The sequence below is a fragment of the Caretta caretta genome, chromosome 13, assembly GCF_965140235.1.
Source record: "Caretta caretta isolate rCarCar2 chromosome 13, rCarCar1.hap1, whole genome shotgun sequence".
NCBI lineage: Eukaryota > Metazoa > Chordata > Testudines > Cheloniidae > Caretta > Caretta caretta.
Genome location: NC_134218.1, coordinates 7,424,969 through 7,445,520, shown reverse-complemented (window position 1 = coordinate 7,445,520; position 20,552 = coordinate 7,424,969). Strand labels below are relative to the sequence as shown.

Genomic DNA, 20,552 nt, shown 5'->3' with positions numbered 1-20,552 from the left:
TTTTGGCAACGAGTAACATTTTTACTTGAGTCAGTGTTGACTATTACAGTGACCAGTTTTGAACACTGTGCACTTACAGTTGATCCTGAGGTGCCGAACACAGGAAAAGATCAATTATACTTCTATCAAACAACAATCATCATCTGCTTAATAACTCTTTTTACAGGAAAAGTAATGATTGAAGAAGAGGTGAAAGAAGAAATAAAAGAAGAGTTGGAACCTCATGCAGGCCCCGAAGAAGGTACATCTGTAATTTTTATACTTCATAGTTACACTTATCTGGAAGGCAACAGCAGTTCTGAATGGATTTCATCAAGTGGTGTAGGCCCAAAATTTGACTTACCTTAAACTTAAAATTGGCATGATATGGTACAGAATCATTAAAGAACAAAAGAGCATCAGTCCATTGCCAAGAACTAAAATACTTTTAAAATGCACAGAAACCACTGTCTTTCTGGAAATCAGCAAATTTGAATTCCTCTACTGGTTCTGCAATTGTACTGAACAGTGCCAAAGTCCGCAAACAGTTGATTTGAGCTCTGGGAGAGGATAAAGGGCCATAGCTGATTCCTATTAAAGCCAGAGGTAAAACTCCCACTGCAGTAATCCAGCCTCAAGAGGACAAAGAAATAGATCACACTTGCAAGGTCCACATTCAAAAGAAATGGTCACAATCTTCTGGCTAGGTGCAGATGGAAAATATATTCCTTGTGTCTTCTGCTATATGACCCTCTAGCAGTAGCTGTGGATATAACAGGTTTCAGAGTAACAGCCGTGTTAGTCTGTATTCGCAAAAAGAAAAGGAGTACTTGTGGCACCTTAGAGACTAACCAATTTATTTGAGCATAGGCTTTCGTGAGCTACAGCTCACTTCAGCTCACGAAAGCCTATGCTCAAATAAATTGGTTAGTCTCTAAGGTGCCACAAGTACTCCTTTTCTTTTTGTGGATATAACAGTATCCCTAGTTTGTGAAACTGAAACAGATGGCGGGCACTACATCATCAATGGGAGGAATCCTTGCAGTACCAGATTAGTTGGTTCACCTATTTTGGCATCCTGCTTGCAGCAGTTGCCAGTATCTGATATTTCAGAGGAATTACCTTTTGCTCCAACCTTAGTTGTGCAGTGCCGTACAGTGCTGAAGCAGGGGAACTCCATTCTGATCTCTGAAGGTGACCAGCTTCCTCCCAGACATCCGAGATGTGATTTCTCTCATCACTTTATATTGGACCTTGTATTACTGCAAGGATTTTGAGGATTTTTCTGTTCATGTTAATAAGAGCAAGATCAAGCCCATTGTTAGTGCTCATGAAATTATCCAGTTATATCATAATTGTTTAATTTTAAAATCCAGCTACAATATTTACCTCAATGACCTTCAATGACAATGAATTTCACAGGTTGACTAGGTGCCCTGTAAAGTAGAAGTTCATTAGAATAAACAAAAATTATTGCAATATAATCTAGGTTAGTGGATTATACTACTATTTTTATCAGTGTGTGCAGCATTTTAAGGACAAATCATGAAAGGAAGGTATTCATTTTACATAACTTTTTTCTCCGTAAAATGCAGAGAATACCTGCATACTTACAAGGATGTTGTGAGGCTTAATCAGTTTGAAAATTGCTATATAGTATAAAAAAGTTGTTCATATGAGCCCGATTTGGAGTCATTGCTTTGATCCCTTTTCAGTTTATGCACCTTCAGGAAACTTGGGAAAAGCAGCTGAAAAACCAAGCAGCAAAGACAAAGAAAGGAGTTCATCAGATTCTGGGTCCAAAGAAGGAGCTGATAAAAGGAAACGTAACAGAGTCACTGAAAAGGTGTTAAATGCAAACAGCAATCCCTCCAGTCCAAGTGCTGCAAAACGGCGTAGAACATAGAGAATACAGTGAAAGACAGGTGCTTTTAACTATAGAATCAGGGAAGGGAACAGTAGAATGAAATAGGAGAGAAAGAAAGTTGTTATAAAGATTTGTTAGGTGGAGAAAAAAGTATTTGACCCAGATATTAAAAGCTTCAGCACATTGTCATTGTGTGTGGACGTGGGTTTGCGTCTCTTCTCTCATAACGAGTTGCTTGCTGGTCGGTATTGCATAGCTAATTGATGGCCACGTTCTCAGGATACTGAAGGAGAGAGTTGGCAGCTTTACAAGCAGCATGTGTGTACTTAAGTCAAGTGGTGGCATTTTAAAATATTGGTAATGTGCGCACACACACACACACACAGTTTGTGAAATAAGCTCTTGGCAGAACAAGGAGCCTCAGTTCTTGAAAAGCTTAGGTCATTTATTTAAAGTTTGGATCCCTTTCCTGTCCTGTTTGTATTGCTTTCTTTGGTGACTGTTATGTCCCCTTGGTGGGTTACTGTTCTTAGGACATTTTACTGGTAGCATGTAATAGCAAGAACACCTTTTCCTATTAAATGTCTGGCTTTGTTGGTCCAGTAAAACTGAAAGCTAGCACATTAAATATCGCTCTAAAGTGAAGCATTCTTTGTTACTGTTCTGTTTGACTGAGGGGAAAAGTAAACCCCCTGTCTCTTGGAGACTTAATGTGGTATAATTTATTTTTCAGCCTTTAAGTACATACTGTAAATAAAGGAAGATGTTAAATGTTTCTAGACAGAAGTCCTCATAAGTGGCTTAAACTAACATGTCCAGTAGTGTCACACAGTATGAAAGGGATCCACTGCGCTATGCAAGAACCTGGAGATACTGCCTCATCCAGTTGCACTGTAATAGTGTACATAACAGTTGTTTTCGTATTTCACTATTTAAGTCAATTTTTTTTAAAAAGCTATTTTTACAAAGAGCTGTTAAATTGAAATAATATTGTAAAACCTTAATCTTGTGCTGTTGTTATACTTTCCTGGAGTAGTTTTAGTTCAGACTCCTACTGGGGTATTTTGAAACTTATTTTCAGTCTTATATGCTAGAGTATTGAGAATTGGTAGCAGTTACTATTTTTTGAATTGTCAGAAAATGATCAATTCCCCCATTTTCTCCTTTCCCTCTTCCTGACATACTGATTTTAACAAGTGCATGTTAAACTGCTGAAGGAAGCAGTCTGAAATGTTATTGGGTTATATCTTCACAGTATGAACTTTACTGTTAAATAAAAAAATAGCCCAACACTTTTGTCATGCAGCATTGTCATCTACTTGAAGAAGTGCGACTCTCATAGTTTGGCTTGTGTTTTATTAGTTGATCATTGTGAAAACTAGATAAAAAAAAACAGGCTTAAGACTGTTATTTAAAATATACTTAGGTGCCTAGAGGACTTTCAGAAGTGTCTTTATGTTGGAAATTGTGGATCCTCCTCCCTTTCCCGTTTTAAACAATGGAGAAATGCAAGTGGCTTGTTTTGGTTAAACAGTGGCACCAATAACTGGTATGTGGTCCTGTATCAAAACGTCTTTGCCTTTACTGAGATCCATGGATGAGCCAATTGCAGAGCTCTGGCAATCCGTGTTCATTTGGTATACTGCTGCTAAACAGGCAGCACATCACATGCTTTGCCCATCATTTGTGTTTAAGTGACTACATGGTAGATATAAAATCCAGAGCACATGCCTTATTCATGAGGCTATTTTAATCTCTTAGTTTCTAGATCTCTACTCCCAAGTTTCTGCCTTCCTGTCTCAGATTCCTATGCCCAGCCCAGGCAGCTGGACTGAAAAAAACAAATCCTGCTGCTTTTCTTGCTCCAGGTCAATGGAGTTTCCTGCTAGAGCAGTGGTTCTCAACTGTGGTCCACCGCTTGTTCAGGGAAAGCCCCTGGAGGGCCGGGCCGGTTTGTTTACCTGCCATGTCCGCAGGTTTGGTCGATCGCGGCTCCCAGTGGCCTTGGTTCGCTGCTCCAGGCCAATGGGAGCTGCTGGAAGCTGCGTGGGCCGAGGGACGTACTGGCCGCTGCTTCCAGCAGCTCCCATTGGCCTGGAACAGCGAACCGCAGCCACTGGGAGCCGCGATCGGCCGAACCTGCAGACGCGGCAGGTAAACAAACCGGCCTGGCACGCCAGAGGCTTTCCCTGAACAAGCAGTGGACCACAGTTGAGAACCAATGTGCTAGAGGGTTTGCTAGAGGCCTGTCTTCTGCTGGCCTTCACTACTCCCCACACTGGCCTCCACAGACAAGAACGCAGCAAGAAGAGCCTCAGCTCATCCTGAAGAGAGAGGAGAGGGATGTGGCACAGGAAAAATGGAAGGGCACTCCCACGGTAGGGAGTGACAATAGAGACGGGGGTGAAGAGTGGAAATATGGCCCAGGATGATGCCTGACAAGCCTATTGGTTGCCCCCAGTCAAACCAGATGAGGTATAGCAGGCAGCTAGCTTTCACCATGAGAAAGAAGCTGCAGGAAACTGGGACCTGTTTAAGGGAAGGTGGGGGATGAGTGGGAGAGGGCCTAGTTAGTGTACAGTAACTCCTCACTTAACGTTCTCCTGCTTAACGTTGTTTCAAAGTTACGCTGTTGCTCAGTTAGGGAACATGCTCATTTAAAGTAGTGCAATGCTCCCTTATAACGTCGTTTGGCTGCTCTGTCCACTGCTTGTAAGATTTTGTGGAAGAGCAGGAACTCTACAAGGGAGCATTGCACAAATTCCTCTTCTCCGCCTCCTCCCCCTCCTTCCCAGCACTTCCCCCACTGCCAAACAGCTGTTTGGTGGCACTTAGGACTTTCTGGGAGGGATGGGGAGGAGCGGGGAAGCGCTGCATCTCCACTCCTCCCCCTCCCTCCCAGAAAGTCTTAAGTGCTGCCAAACAGCTGTTTGGCGGTGCTTAGGACTTTCTGGGCAGGGGAAGGAGCGAGGATGCAGCATGCTCCGGAGAGGAGGTGGAGTGGGGGTGGGAAGAGGTGGGCCTGAAGCATCCCCTGGCAAAGTCGGCGCCTGTTCTTCTCCAGGGAAGCTGCCGGTGCTGCAGCAAAGGTGCTTCCTAGTGTCCTTGCCTGCAGCGGGCTGGGCCTGTGTGGGGTAAGCCAGGGGCACTTCCTAACAGTACAGTACTGTATAGTGTATAATGCCTTTTGTCTGCCCCCAAAAAATGTCCTTGGAACCTAACCCCCTGCATTTACATTAAATCTTATGGGAAAATTGGATTTGTTTAACATCATCTCACTTAAAGTTGCATTTTTCAGTACATAACTACAATGTTAAGTGAGGAGTTACTGTATTCATAGATCAGGGAACCATCCAAACTTTGAGGGATCTCTCACTAGTGTCGTATAATAGGAATAATAATTCATACTTCTACAGTGCTTTCCATCTGAGGATCTCAAACCTCTCTATGAATATGTATTAGTGTTAGGTAGGAAAGTATAATTATTGTCACTGTTCAGGTGGGGAAACAGGAACACAATTTAAATGAAATACCTGATGTGTCTCACACAAGACCAGCTTCAGCCCTGATGCAGAACATGGCAGAGTCCTCAAGGTCAGGCTTCAACTGTGCTTAGATTGTGATGGCACAAAGAAGCAGGGTTTCCCCTCCACTAGGCAGCATGCACAGCCCAAAGAAGTCTACATTACTTTTTAGGGGAGTGGGTGTTGTCAAGACAACCAGGGGATGCACTGAAGCGCAAAAACCCTGATGGAAGATGATGGTGGCAAAATCTTGTAATCTTGTGGAGAATCCCTTTGGGGTGTTGTCCTGTGCATTAACCACAAGACTATCCTTCCAAAAAAAGGTATTTTTGCTATGTTGATCACAGGGTTTGCCAGCTCTTATGTTTTTGCAAAGCTGCGTGATTGTGACAGGACATCACCACGTGGTGATGCAACATTTCACTGCAATACCTAAGACTGGATGGCGGTGTAAGGTTTGCTGGATTTTCTGATTTTTGCTTGTTTGAGCTGGTAGAATGGATATTTAAGAGTAACCTGAAAACTACCCATTTTGAGGTTAATTCAGAATGGAAATCTGCCTTAAAAATACCAAAATATTCTGCAATATTCTTCCCCCCATCTTCATGAAGCTCTGGCTTCTTTGCAACATTGTCCCTTAATTTTATTCCTCCCCCCACCCCCTTCAAACAGGACGATGAGTAGTTGATCAAATTCAAATCTGGGGGTCTGGTACCTCCTTACCCCTGATCCTGCAGAGAGGTACTCACGTGTTTACACTTACGCACTATTAAACTCGAACAAACCTTTGCAGGATTGGATTTTACAGCCTCCTATTGACGCGGGCAGCGGGGCCCAGAAAGGTGGCGAGCGCTGGGGCCCTCCTGGCTGGCTGGCTGCTCTCTGCCAGGGCCCCTGCAAGGCATCTTTATGGGAGACCCTCCCCTCCGCGAGCTGTCAGGCTGACCGGGCTGCGCGCTGGAAAAGGCTCGCTCTCGCCGCGGGAAGGGTTTTGCAGCCTGCGTGTGTCTCAGTCGTTGACGTGTAACGAGCAGCCTGGCCGCCAGCCGGCGTGGCCAGCTCCCCAGCTAGGGGTGGAACGCGGAGACACCGCCGACGTTCCAGCGGCGCTCCTCGGCCAATGGGGTGGGCCGGGCTGCAGAGCAGGGAGGCGGAGCCCGCTGTGCCGCACGCCTCCCGGAAGTCAATAAGGCCACTCACGTGGCTGGCTTTGTAGCCTGCCCCTCCCAGCTGCTAACGCAGCGCCTCTTTCGGTTTCCTTTCCTGTCGGCCGGGGGCCCTGATGGCGGCGTGGATGAGGTTCGGGGGGCTGGAGGATGGCGAGAAGAAAGAGTGGTGCTCCTGGGAGTACGACTCCACCTGGGAAAGCGAGGAGGAGGAGGAGGAAGAAGAAGAAGAAGGGAAGGAGCCGCAGGAGGCCCGAGCCGACAGAGAGGAAGAGGAGTCCTTGCCAGGGTGGTTGAGAGTCTCCCACCAGGCCAGCGGCGTACAGGTGACTCCTCTGACTGGGCTTTCTGTATGTGAAAGAGGTGGGGAGACCTGGTAGGGAGGCTGGGGGTTATTTCGGCAGGGCGGTGGGAGAGGTGTTATTCTTCCAGTGTGCTCGGGGGAGTTGGGGTTAGGGGACAGCCCCTCAGTATAAGATCTGTGTACGTGGGGGAGAAATATTAATTTGCCTCTCCTTCCAAACTGCCTTTCTCCTGGTCCTGAAAGGTTAGTGGTAAATAATCTCTCCTCCCCCCCCCCCCCCCCCACTTTTAAGCAAGCTATGGTCTGACTTCAAAATCTCCACCAACTCCCTACTGCAAGGCAAACGTTTTTCTTCAGCTAAGTAGTTTTCTTTGACTTTGCATTACTGTTTGTTAAATGTGTTACGATCTGAGGTTGCATAATTTATTCTGTTGCTTCGAAAGCTACAGCTTCCACACGGTGTAATGTCACACACAAGTTGTTACATGGGTAACTGATCCACAGTGTCTTGGAGCCTCTTCTGTCGAGTTCCTGTGTTTGCAACTAGGGACAGGAGCAGCTTGAAGTAGCTTCAGAGAGTTCCATGTCCCCCTCCTCATGGGATCACTAGCATATTATTTTGCCATGATCTTAATGAACCATATTTCCAGATGCCTCAAAGAAAGGGGACACAAGCTCACTGCTAATGCATTTTGCAATAGGTGGGTATTCGGGGCAGGGGTGTGCTGGTGGGGTTACAGCTCAATGGAAAAATTAAAATAAACATCTGTGGTTTTATGTTCCACTAAAGCGTCATGAAATTGCCACGTGCTGTTTCTGAATATCTTTCCCAGCATTCCGGGTAAGCAGGATAATTTTGTTATAAATCAACTTTCCATCTTGTAGACTCAGTTGACTCCACTTTCCTGAGTCTATGATGATGAATTCTGTTTTTTAACATCATAGCTCAGAATTGTTGACACTGAGAATCTTCTGTTGCTGTAAATGCTCCAGCCAGTTTCTTTTTTTGGGGGGTGACCTTTTATTGGTATCCCTAAGGGACGTTACTCTTAAGATTATCAAGTACCATCAAGCAATGTTTCTTCTCTTTTAAGAATGAAATAAAATTTACTAGGTTTTCACAAAGCTACTTAAAGAAGCGGCGATATGGTTCTGCAGTGAACCTGAAAAAGACCACCTGTGAATGGCATACAGCACTTTAAAAAATCCTTACGGGGCTGCAAAATGTGATTATTTAACTCTGATGCTGTAAAATGTTAGTGTTGGATAACTCCGTACTTTAAGTCTCTTGTAAAGTTTCTCACTGTCCTCATCAGTGAGTGTTAATAACAATCCCAGAATATTACTTAAACAGATCTTTTGTTTTGCTTTTGTCTTTGTTTTATGAAAGAGAAAATCTTTAAAGCTCATTAGTTTGTTTTTTTTTAATCTAACTCCTCCTATCTTGGGGAAAAGGAAACTAATCCTTGGGTTCAGTTTCACTTTGGTGACTCAGGACAATGCAATTTTAAGGTTAGGAGGCTGCACATCTTAGTTATTCACTTTTTTTTTAAGGGAGGTTATATTTTTAAATTATGTGTAGAAGCACATTGGGGGTGTTCAGTAAAACAGCTTTTTGATGTTTATTTTAAAGCACAAAATAATGCTTGATTCTTCAAGGGCACAGACTTAGTAATAAGTTTGCAAACAAAACTAAGATATAGATCCTGTAAATGAATCTGCCCATGCCTACCCCAGCAGCACAATGGAGTTCTGTTGTCTTCACTGAGATTCTGCTTGTGCAGATCCATTTGCAGAATCTAGTTCCAGGACTTTAAGTCTCAAGTGCCTGTAGTATTTCATGAAATGCCATGTGCAGAGATAAGGGTGTCCTTGTGGAAGAACTTTGCTGAACTGGTGCTGTATAGTGTATATAGTTTAAATGGAAGCGGAGGCAAAGACAACCAGTTTTCAGCACCAATGAATGGATTTTTCAAGGCCTGCTTTAAAGGGACGTTGAGGCTTCTTACCCCCAAAACATCAGCACCCTGCTTCTAAAAATGCTAACTCTTCCTTTATAAATGTATTCCCATCGCTCTCAAGTAAAGTCTGCAATAGTCTTTGAGGAGAGTGGGAGAACTCTTATACAAAAAAGAAACCAGTTTTCTCACCATTCATATATTACACACATCTACAACTGCAAAGAGCTCTGATCAGTTTGCAAAACAAGTACCTATTTTTGCTCCTATTAAACTAACTTAGATTCCTTTCTCTTCAGTCTAGATGGTATTGTTTATTCAGGACGACCTATATGTTTTTGAGGAAAGTTCTTTCACATCTTAATCTTTCAGATGCCCAGGTTAGAGATTTTTTTTTTAATTTTATTTTAAATAAGTACTTTCGAACAACGGGCTGCAACCAAATCCTAAATCGCATATGTCTTTTGTACATCATTATAAAAACGCTGTTTGTTCATAACTGGAAATAGCCGTGGACATGTTTTCAGATAATTTTTATCACATTTATCTTCCCCTATAAAACAATATGCATTTTTTTTGTAATAAAAATCTTGGGTTTTGTTCTAATTTTTTTAAACACCTGCTTATTTTACTGTAGAATAGCAGGCTTCGTGTTCCGTTGCACCAACTTCCCTCTCTAACAACAAAACTGACCTTGCATTGTCCCATCCTCAAATAATTTTGTGAGGATGAAACCTCTGTTTGCTTAGGCTACTCTTCCTAGAATGTTGGCCACATTCTCTTTACACGAGTCTTGCGGTTATCTGCACCTTCCTTTCTTTCTTGCCACTGGTTGCTAGCTCTTGTTCACACCGCTCTACCCTCCTCCAGCTTTGTTCTCTACTTTTCTCACACACTTCATGCAATAGTGTAATGGGTTGGGATGCTGGATGGACACACATGCCAAAAATAGCTTAATAGCAGAAGAGTCTGAAACGCAAATAAGACAGTTGGGGTGAAATCCTGGTCCCAGTGAAATCAATAGCAAAATTCCTATTGACCTCAGAGGAGTCAGGATTTCACTCCTGGATTTCGAACATCATATAGTCAAGATTGTAGATGGATTTCATAGGGCGAAATCCCGATCTCTGTTTATATCCTAAGAAACAACTGTACTGACCTCCCTAGCTAAATGCACATTTCTCTTCCTAACAGAGCCTCTTGCAATATGCAAAACCACTTATGCTTCAGATTAAAACTTCACAGGATTTAAAAACAAATGAAACCCAAATCATTGTATGTATATAAGTCAATATATCATTACATGGCTTAAGACCTTGGTATTGGCTATCCAGGATGGCCAGTTGGAGTGAGCATCAGGAATTTGAGTTCTTTATCCTGGTCCTTCCATTGACTGGCCTTGGACAAGTCCCTTCACTTGTCTGTCAGTTTCATCGCCTGTAAAATGGGAATAATGCTTATCTAATTTGCAATCTGTTTATTTTAAATATTTATTTAGCCCCCTTTTCGTTGCATTATGGGGAAGTCTGTGTAAATGTTCAAGATTTTTTTTTTAAATTATTTATGTCTTTATTCTGTGGGAAACCCTTCCTCCAAAGGTGTCTAAGACAGAAGTGTGTACAACACCTGGAAGATAGATACTAAGTGTTTTTATTATTAAAAATCAATGAGACTGGACAGAGAAATCTCTTGACTACAAACCATTTGATACATAATCTTATTCCCCCTAAATAATGTAATGGACGCTGATCAATATTTAACTATTCGCAGGAAAGTCTCTGTTTCCCAGACAGAAGGAGGAAATTATAATGGTCAGATAGTTACAAAAAAAAATGGGAGTTTGTGCTTCTTGAAAGTGCTGAGCACCAGGGGCCAGATCCAGCCAAGCATAGGTTCATAGATATTAAGGTCAGAAGGGACCATTATGATCTTCTAGTCTGATCGCCTGCACAATGCAGGCCACAGAATCTCACCCACCCACTTTGAGGCCTGGTCCCAAATCTGTTGAAGCTGATGGAAAGATTCCCATTAACTTCAGAAATCTTTGGATCAGGCCCTTTCTGCACAAGTAGTCTGGTTGAAATCAGTGGGACTTTCCAGGCACTTAAGGTTAGACCATGTGCTGAAGTGTCTTGATGGATTGCGGCCAGAGTGCCCAGCACCCTGCATGAGTCCTATCTGCATCTTTCTGCTTCTTGCATATTTTAATGGCAGTTCTGTCAATGAGGTTTGTATAAACAAAGGATAATTTGCCCCCCTTTTTTTTTTAAAGTCAGTTATTTAATGTCACTCTCCTAACTCCCACTTCCATGTGATGCTGGCAAGGAGAAAGTGAAGCTTTAGCCAGTGATTTCTGTCTAAACACTATTAAATTCATAAACACGTCTTAGACTTCTAGGGTCTGATTCTCCTTTCACTTGAGCTGCTTTACCCCAGGGTGTAATTTCATTGACTTTAGCAGATTTGCTCCTGATTTTGCATCAGTTTAACGGAGAAAAGAATCAGGTGGCAACTGTCAGTGGGTTTTTTAATACTGATGTGAAGTATAAACAACGTAACTTCATAACTAATAGAACTTGTCACTGAAGTGACTGACTTGAAAGAAGTAAAACGTTATTGGGGTGTCTTAGTTCTTGATGATGATGAGTGAACGGTATTTTTCTTTTAAAATATAACTGAAGTTTGATTTCAATAATGTCGCCCTAAGTCTCTTGTTAAAGTATTATTTTATTTTATTTTGTTTAGGAGCGAAGAAGACCAGCTGCCTCATCAATTGGTTATAGAGGTTTTGAGGTAGGATTAAAACAATGTTTGCCTGTTTGGAAAGATATAGGTGATCGTGATGGGGAATATATTTAAAAAACTCACTTCACTCCTGGCTACGTTATCTTACATAAACCAGCATTGCTGCTTGCTAGATGCACAGCTTCTTCTCTTCCACTCTAAGCTGTGGAAGAGTTCAGTTTAGTATTAATCTAAGGGAGTGACCACCTAAATATTTTGCAGTTGGGTCTAAGTATCCCTTTTGCTCCTGGAAAATGTGCAGAGATGAGTTCTGGACTTCAATTGTGGACCCTGTCTAGGCTACAATAAAAGGTGTCTTTTTTTTTTAAGTGATCTTATGCCTTTTAAAAACTTAACATTAACAAGGAAATTTGTTTTTTATTGTGTAGGGCTTCCTTGACCATCTAATGTGGGAAAAATACAACATACCTTTTAAAGTCTTAGTGTAGACCAGACTCTAACGTGTCTTTAAGAAACCCCGCACCTTTTATCTTAGCGTAGACTAAGATAATTGATATTTGGGCCTTGTTCCAGTTAGCATTGTCGTTCCTACTGTCCAAGGGTAAGATTTGTGGGGTTTGATCACTTCTCTCCCGAGGGCAGGTAGGAAGATTCCAGTCCCAAGGGTAAAAGACAAATACAAACTCTGCAGAAGTTCATACAATCAAACCATCTGACCCTGGTTAATTAGGCCGGGAAGGAAGGAAAAGCTGAGTTAATAAAGGAGATGACGTCAAGCTGTCTTAGCCTGAAGGTACCTTCAGGGATGCAATGAAACAATCAGAATAATAGAATGGGTGCTGAAACATAGGTGTCTCCTCAGCTGGTCTGCCAGGGGAGATGAGAATTCAGAACGTTGTGGATGATATTAATGGGGGGCAAGGGGAAATATTTGCAGGAGAGGCTGAGGTTAGCCAGACTTTCTCACGTTAGTCAGAACAGCATTTACAGCATCATTAGTCACCAACTCTTCAAGAAGGAACATGGCAAAACAGCGTTTTCTGTTGGGAAGCTTTTTTCTGGATCTCTGATTTGTCTCTTTCCTCTTCCCTTCAGTTCTCGACTGGACGCAACTGGACAGCCGCAAAAGATATGCAGAGATACAGGCATTGTTATCCGGTACAGGCTGGAGATTTATGAACTTCCTGTCTTCCATGGTTTTTTCCTCTTTTCATGCTAGACGCAAGGGGCGCTTGGTTGATGTCATTTGATCACCCTTAAGTTGGTAGATTGATGAGGAATATTAAAATAATGATAAAGTAATTCGCTTCTCCTAACCAATGTAGTGGGTACTGGGATGTACTCACTACATCCTGCTGGCTCAGAAACGAGCTGTTAGCTCCCAACTGCTGGTCTCAGACTTGGTAGCCTTACTACCAACAGTTAAGAACTATGGAGAAGATCATTATGTAGGTGTTTTAATTCATTGCAGCTTGTTAATGTGCCTCTCTTCTGAAGGGTTTGAAAGAAAGGGAACCTGATGCTGAAGAGGAGGAGATGTGGAATTTAAGTTTTTACAAAAACGAAATTCACTTTTTGCCTCACGGTACGTATCTGACCTGGACCTCCCGTATGTGCAGTTGTAATGCACGTGAGCTTGCAAGGTGTCCTGGTGAGTGAGTGGAAGGAATAGAATCCAGCTCTCCTGATTCCCAGTCCTGTGTTCAGTCTGCCAGAGCTCTGCCCTGTGCTGTCTTAGCTCCAGGATGCACAAATACCTGTAAATCAGGGTTTCCCGTTCAAATTGCAGAATGCGGCCGATTGCTGGCTCATTGTTCTTTCCTTTCTTTCGCTCTGTGGCATGTGTAGTAGTTCTTCACCCTAATTCACTTCAAAGTTTTCGGTTTGTAACTGCAGTTTGAAAGGCTCTTTGCTTTTTAAAAGATTAACTGATTGGGGCAGGCAGAATACCTGGTGGGGCCCCTCTGTAGTAGTTTAGTATATTTGCCGTTCTGGCAACCCAGTTAAAAATGTTTTCCGCTTGGCACTTTCCCACTGCAGCACATTAATGCCTTTAGACCCACACTCGTGCTAACTTCACAGCTTTGGATGAGAATCTGTTGCTGAGCTGTGGGTGTGAACGTTCAGCTCTCTAGATGAGTGTTTAGCCATCCAGCTCTCCCTCATGCCCATTCCCTGTGTGCTGAATTTTCACTCCAAGGGGCCTTCACTTAAGGCATATGCAAAAGTGAAATGACGAGAGCTGCTATCCGAAGGGAAAAAGTAACATTCCATCACTGATCTTAAACTAGGAAGTGAGATGAGTGTTTAAACTGACGTAAGCATCTGTAAAGTCTGGATGCTGTTTTTCTGGGGTCCTTCCAGATCCAGCTATGGTGCTCTCTGGGATATCGGTCTTCGTTCAAGACTGTGAGGCTCTCTAACAGTACTAGAAGGCTTCTGTCCCCTTCATAGGGCTTGATCTTGAAAAGTGCTGAGCTTCAGTGTCTTCAGTAGAAGTTGAAGATGTTCACTATCTTGTAGGACATACTTGAGTCATTGCAAGGTCAGGCCTAAAGTAGTGGCAGACCCATTCTGGGGAGACTATCCCTCATCTGTTGTGTGATAGCAGATCACAACACTAGCCTGGCTTTTACTTTTTCTGGGTTTCACAGTGCTTGGCTTGTTAGAAAATAATCTGTCAATATGCAGGTATTTGACTGTGCAAAGAAATGCAGAATTGGACTCTTTCTCAGGAATAGCGTTTCCTTAAAGCCTGCACTCCAGTGTATGCAGAAACCTACGCTGTTCAAAACATAACTCTGTTAGGGCCCCTTGGAAAGGACATTAGGTTGTCATTTTATTGAAAGTGCTCTTTTTATGTAGGTTACCCTGACCTCTTTTGGAGACAGTGAGGCAGATCCTGTTTTCTGTAACTATATCCCATCTCCTGGACAATCGGTTAACTTTACACATGCTAATTTGCTACAGTTTCTTCTCTGACCTCCCACTCTTTTTTCACCTAGGCTTACTTATTGATGAGCTCCTTGAAGCTTGGCAGGAGGATTACGAGACTCTGGAAGAAAATCATTCTTATATACAATGGTAAATAATTATTACAAAAGGAGATGTCTCTTAGAATGATTCTCTTCTGATGTCTGTCTCAAAGAATTCGCTGATTCAGAGCTGCTGTGGCTGGCTTCTCAGAAAACCTTGAACCCCTCTTGTGTTCTAAATTTGTGAGATTTATTTTAGTCAGTTACTTTCCTGTGAAAGTAACAAGAGGGTTGGGTATATTGAAGGCAAAGATTTCCCTTGCAGCTCTGTCAGTAGTCTTCAATCCCCAGCTGCAATATGTCTAGAAACCAGGTACTGAGCAAAGATATTGTGGTGATGGTTAAGTTAGAAATACCCAGACAGATAAACAATTAAGACTGCTAATAGTACAAGTATGTATAGTGACTTTTCGCTGTGTGACTTAGGCTGTTACAAACTAAACTCCTTCTGTGTTCCATGACGTTATGTCCTCTCGAAGAGGGCTGTATTTGGCATCTACAGCCTTGGAGACCTTTCTGTTAACATATTTTTAAGGAACATGTGCGCTGGGTTGAATGTGATCTCTATTTTATCTAATTGTCAAATCTTCTTTCCCTTCAGGTTGTTTCCTTTGCGTGAACGTGGGATGAACTGGCGTGCAAAGCCTCTCACATGTAAAGAAATTCAGGTGTGACCCTTTTTTTTTTTATTTCAAACCTTTTATACTTGAAAGTCATTGGGGGTTCAACTAGGTAAATTTTTGTCCTATACTTTGTAAGGTTGCTCCATTTCCTTCCCCACCATAATGGAGCCAGCTCCAATGACTGTTAAATGCAGCTTTTGATGATCTTTTTGCTCCTCAAATGTCCTCAGAAATAAATTATAGGTTTGTGGATATAAGCAAGAAATAACCAATGAAGATCCCAAATGTGTCTCTTTACACAATAGCCATTTATAAGCATTGGGTATAACTGAAAGACCTCTTAAATAACTGATGCAGATAGTTAAAAATATTTTTGAGTTGCCATACGTGCAAATTTGGAGTCTTTTGTGCATTTCAGGCCTTTAAGAAATCCAAGGAAGTTATGCAAAGATTCATTAGAGCTTACAAACTCATGCTGGGTTTTTATGGAATAAACTTGATAGATCAAGGAACAGGAGAAGTGCAAAGAGCAGAAAACTGGTGTCAGAGATTTCGCAACCTTGATCGGTGAGTCCCATTTACATTTTGGCTTTTATTCCTCACTCTTGCGAAAGAAAAATCAAATGAAACCAAAGGAATTAATTGCGTACTGAGATACAAAGGTTTTCTGTGTTACAGAAGTAGAGTGATCTGACCACAGAACTAGGAGCCAACTAGCCAAGAGTTTAGGTGTCCTTATTTTGGCTTCGCCTCTGACTATAGCTTGGGAGGCCTGTCAGCATCTTTCATATTTTAAATTACTTGAACTGCTTAGGCCACAGCTGTCCCACTGTAAGCCACGTGTGTATTGTGTGTTAACTGCTTTGGCATTACTAACCAAAAGGTGGGTGTCCATCTGAGTCTCCGTAAGGCTGTAATACAGGCTTAGAGACTCTGATATTTGCGGCCTTGGAGTTTGTGCCTCACACCAAGTTTACTCTTCAGTGAAATAGGCCTCAAGCAGCTGTAGTCTCTGAAATCCACTGGAACAATTTTCACCAATAGCTCAGTATACGGCAGGGATTACTTCTTTTAAGACATGCTGAGAAGTGTCTAAAGTTCAGTTTTGAAAACAAAATGATCACAGGAATGAAGAGTGAAGATCCCTAGTTACAGCTGGGAACTTGGAGTTCGGACTCCAAGTTCTGTTGTTGGCAGTGAGCATGACTTGCTATGTGTGAGCTTGGACAAGCCACTTAACCTCTGTCATTTACATAGCTATAAAGTAAGAATAATTTCCTATGCTTCCTACAGTGTTTATAAGGCTGCCTCAATGCCTGCGAAATGCTTTCAGGTCCTTGGATAAAAGGTGTTACTTAAAAGCAAAGTAGGGTTGTAGGTATTATTGTCATACATCGATTGGCGATATCAGATCCCTTTTCCAGTACGTATCTTTGTAGTTTGAACTGCACATCAGTGATGGCAGTGGGGAAGCCACCCCCTGTTCTGGAATTTGGATATCCTTTAATCTCTGCTACAGCGTTAACTGGAACATCGAGACAAGGATGGGATAACGCTATTGAAAGCCAGAACAGATAGGCTAGATATTACAGCAATAGGTGCTTTTTAAAATAGGCTGGCTTAAACGTGATCTACCCTTAAAGATTCCAGTAAAGACTTATTTGTAGTTAACAGCATTCAGCATGTTTACTTTTAAGATACCTGTCTGGGTTCGGGTGGGACTCTGAACTGTACTGCTTTCATGTAACGATGTCCTTTTCCTGTTTCACTGTCTTCAGTTCTTTTTTTTTTTTTTCCTGTCTGTGTCTCAGGTTTAGTCACAACAATTTGCGGATAACTCGTATTTTGAAGTGTCTGGGAGAGATGGGGTATGAACACTGTCAAGTATGCCTGGTTAAGTTTTTCCTAACAGAGACGCTTGTTTACCAAACACTCCCAAACGTTAAGAGAAGTGCCTTGGATTACTTCATCTTCACCATCAGAAACAAGCAGAAGCGAAGGGAACTGATACACTATGCATGGATGCACTTTAAACCTCAGAATAGGTTTGCATGGGGGCCTCATAAGAAACTCCAGAAATATAAACCTCCTTTAAAGTCTCAGCACTGCCAAAAGGCTGAGGAAGAGAGGGAATCCATCCAAGATAAAGAAGCAGTGGGAAAGAATGAAACCAATCCTCCAAACAGGGAGGAGAAAGTTGGAGATGCTGCATACTCCAAAACTAACAAGATGACTGATGAATGTACCTCAGAGGAGCAAAGTAAGCGTGGTGCCATGTACGTTGCAGAACGAGGAGACAACGTAGAAGAGAAAGAACCCTCACTTCCCCAGCTAGAAGAGAAGGTTCTGAGTGAGGATCTTGTGGGCATGGGGCATGGAGCAGAGAGTGAATGCCTAAAGGAAAGCAAGAAAAGAAAGCTTGAGATGAGCAGATTAACTGGTAAGTGCACAGAGCTATTGAAAAGTCCCACTGATATTGAGAAGATCTCTTATAACCTCGGGGAATTTGCTATCAACCAAGAGACCACGGAGACTCATCCAGCATTGCCAGAAAAGGGTGACCAAGTAACAACTGAAGAAGGCGACGTCAGTAGTGAAGACTTAAAGGCGTCTGAGTCCTCTGATGCACCTGTAAAAAGAAGGAAAGTTGATGAGGCAATGCCAGAAAACAGTACCGTAAATGTGGCAATAAGCCTGGATGCTGACACCACTACCTGCAACGTCCAGGCAACAAAGCCAGGGGCCAGGGGCTGTGGGGCTGAGAAAGGAGAAGTTAGTGAGGAAGACAAGGTTGTGGAAGAAATTAGTGTTAAAACTGAGAATGGTGCTGAAGGTGCAAATGTGAATTCATTGCCTGGTTCTGAGACTAATGAGCCTGGCTTGTCTTCTCTGGCAGGCAGTGGCTCAGTGCTACGTGAAGCAAATTCAGAAATACAAAACGAGGGGCATCAATGTAATGAAGCTCTAACGGTAAGTGAAAGCCAGGTAGATAACAGAGAACAGAAAGAAGGGGCAGACGGTGTCAATGCAAGAGGGGAAACAAAAACCCCAGACAAGAACCAGAGCCAAGAGGGTCTTCAGCAGAGCGTGGTGGCATCTTGTCTTGAAAAAGTCAGTGTTAGGGACATAGCACAAAAAATGGATCACTTTGAGGATTCAGCAGAACTGAATGATCAGCAGACAATGGCAGAGCGTGGAAAAGCCATTGCGATAGCACCAGAGCCAGGGGAGGAGGAAGGACAGTGACGTCCTGAATTCAAGGAGCATGGAACAGCGATTCAGACTCCAAAGGCAGATGGAAAAAGAAGTCTCTTTTAAAACAATCCAGAACTAACTCAGTCCCTCCCCTCCCCTCTGATTGTCTTAACTAGAAAAAATCTGCTCGGTCAACTACGTAGGGAAGAGCCCCTGACCTCTTCCTGTTCCCATTTGTATCTGACATGCTGGACTATGTGCAAGAATTTCCCCTCTTCACCTCTTTTTTGGTATGTGTATTAAAGAAGAAAACAAAGCTGCTTTCCTCTTTGAAAGAGTAAAGCTCTTATTTAATAAGTGATTTTAATCCATGGAATACAGATGTTTGTAGAATAAACCAACTGGTTTCTAGTTTTTTTTTTTTTTTTTTTTTTTTTAACCAGGTAATTCCTCTTCGGCACTTTGGAAACTGTCACACTAACAACGGGGAGTTTTTACATTTGCTGTTTCCCTAGCAAAGGCCAGTGTGAGACCCTGTTGCTCATCTTGGTGAGGCTCTGTTGAAATCAGTTTTGTAAGGAGACACCAATTTGATTGTGCAGTGGTTGTTCTGCTTGAAGCCTGGTGCTTTTCTGCTCCTTGAGGGCAAAGGTCCCCCATTCTGCTGATATTTGCTTGCAAAAGGGGTGAGGGTAGTGAAATTTCGTGTGTGGGGAAAATGCAAATGCCTTTCCAGGGGTAAGCTTAATTTTAAGCATTTAGTTTGGAATACGAGTGTCATTGATTAAACTACGCAGTCAAAATGTTTGACAAATATTAACCTTAACGGGGCTTTTCTCCAATCTATGTGCAGGGCTGTTGAGGGTTTAATTCCATCTAGCCCTAGTCCAAGCCACTCATGCATTTCTTCCAAGGGTTGCTGGGAGACTGGAAACCCACCAGTCTCTAAAAGAAAATGGGGTGGGGGGGAAATACAACTCAGGCATTGCTTAAAGAGAATTCTGCCCTCCTGGGAGTCCCTTTTCCTTGCTCTGTGGAGCCCTGATGGTTTTCCAGATGCTACTTTTTTCATTGGTTGTGAGTCCTTTAACGGCCTGTCAATGCACTTTTCATCAGGCTCCTCTTCCCTCGTCCCGAGTGTGGATTTTCGTCCACGATGATTTTAATTTCCAGTTTGGGCAAGTGTTGTGCCAGTAGCATTCTGCCTCCGACTGTCCCAAGTGTGTTCTGCAGCGAGTCGTGTGCACTGTCGGGGGTCATAGCTCTGTCTTTACGTTGTGAAAGAGTTAAACTGTTGAGGGTTTTTGTTTTATTTTTTTAACCAGAGGCATCATCATAATCTCTTGTCAGCCCCTGCCACCTACTGACCAGCACTAATGTGTTTAATATCTATTGTTACTACTATCTAACTTGCACTTAATGTTCATAATGTGCACACCAGCCTTGTACGGAATTCAGCTGGCATAAAGGAGCATCATACAGTGTAATGCTATATGTAGGAGAAAATATTAAGGTATTTACTGCAGTGGACCTGCTTCACCAAGCAGAAGGAAGAAAGGCAGCTGCTGAAAAGAGTGGACTTGATGTTCACTTAAACTCTGGTTCTATTTTTGTTTTTTAAATACCATTTGGTTTTTGTAGAGCATTGCTGCAGGTTAGGTCAGCCATCCTATCAGAACATGGAGAGGAAAACGCTCTCCAGCTGTTAAGCAAAGAATCTTTAACACTTCTGGAATTTAATCTGTGACGTGCCTGCTCAAAACTTATATGCCCTGATCCAGCCTGGCATTTACACACATGTGTAACTCTAAGCATGCATGTAGTCTTGTTGAAGTCAGGGCTTATATGCTTATAGTAATACACAGTAAAGGCCTTAAAAACCCATTTGTTAAAGTATTTTTTCTCTAGAAGAAAAACAAATTGTGTTTAAATATTCAGTAAAACTAACTAAAGACCTTCAGTGTTTAGAGAACACAGGGAAAAAATTGCTTTTTATGAAAGTCTTTGTAAAGTTTTATAGCTGTCTTTTTATTTAAGTAACAAAGTTCTCACTAGATGTGTTCATACATGGCCCACTTTGCGTATCTTGTATGTATGTAACAAGTTTTAAATGAGATCTCAGTATAATGTATATTAAACTATGATTTTAATGCAAA

At 42.3% G+C, this 20,552-nt stretch overlaps 2 protein-coding genes and 1 long non-coding RNA gene across 6 annotated transcripts in view; 2 read left to right on the top strand and 1 right to left on the bottom strand.

Moving 5' to 3' along the window:
- MRGBP (MRG domain binding protein) overlaps positions 1–3,138 on the top strand; it is a 6,218-nt gene extending 3,080 nt beyond the window's left edge. Inside the window, exons 4-5 of the mRNA XM_048820864.2 lie at positions 167–241; positions 1,695–3,138. Of these exons, the coding sequence (XP_048676821.1) occupies positions 167–241; positions 1,695–1,885 (266 nt within the window). The 3' untranslated portion in view covers positions 1,886–3,138. The remainder of the gene's footprint in view (positions 1–166; positions 242–1,694) is intronic.
- Positions 1–6,433, bottom strand: part of LOC125622678 (uncharacterized) — an 18,695-nt gene extending 12,262 nt beyond the window's left edge. For 2 of the 3 annotated variants that reach the window (XR_007352771.2, XR_012664676.1), the window contains exons 1-3: positions 6,156–6,433; positions 1,369–1,415; positions 1,102–1,264 (exon numbers count right to left, since the gene is read on the bottom strand). This is a non-coding gene — a long non-coding RNA (uncharacterized LOC125622678). Of the gene's footprint in view, positions 1–234; positions 743–1,101; positions 1,265–1,368; positions 1,416–6,155 lie in introns of those variants that run through there. The other variant, XR_012664677.1, reaches the window with a different exon arrangement.
- Positions 6,423–20,552, top strand: OGFR (opioid growth factor receptor). Of its 2 annotated transcripts, XM_048820856.2 has the most exons (9): positions 6,423–6,862; positions 9,098–9,178; positions 11,544–11,591; positions 12,639–12,701; positions 13,041–13,128; positions 14,549–14,627; positions 15,180–15,246; positions 15,620–15,768; positions 17,013–20,552. In XM_048820856.2, exons 1-9 carry the CDS (start codon positions 6,653–6,655, stop codon positions 18,445–18,447), a joined length of 2,220 nt encoding a protein of 739 aa, XP_048676813.2. In that variant the 5' UTR covers positions 6,423–6,652; the 3' UTR covers positions 18,448–20,552. The 2 variants fall into 2 exon arrangements, with proteins under 2 accessions (XP_048676813.2, XP_048676814.2); XM_048820857.2 differs by lacking the exon at positions 9,098–9,178.

Excerpts from the sequence above, each read along its gene's own strand:
- OGFR (XM_048820856.2), top strand. The coding sequence starts at position 6,653 with ATGGCGGCGTGGATGAGGTTCGGGGGGCTGGAGGATGGCGAGAAGAAA. Across the intron at positions 9,179-11,543 it reads TTAATCTTTCAGATGCCCAG|GAGCGAAGAAGACCAGCTGC; the intron begins GTTAGAGATTTT and ends TATTTTGTTTAG. Across the intron at positions 13,129-14,548 it reads AATTCACTTTTTGCCTCACG|GCTTACTTATTGATGAGCTC; the intron begins GTACGTATCTGA and ends TTTTTCACCTAG.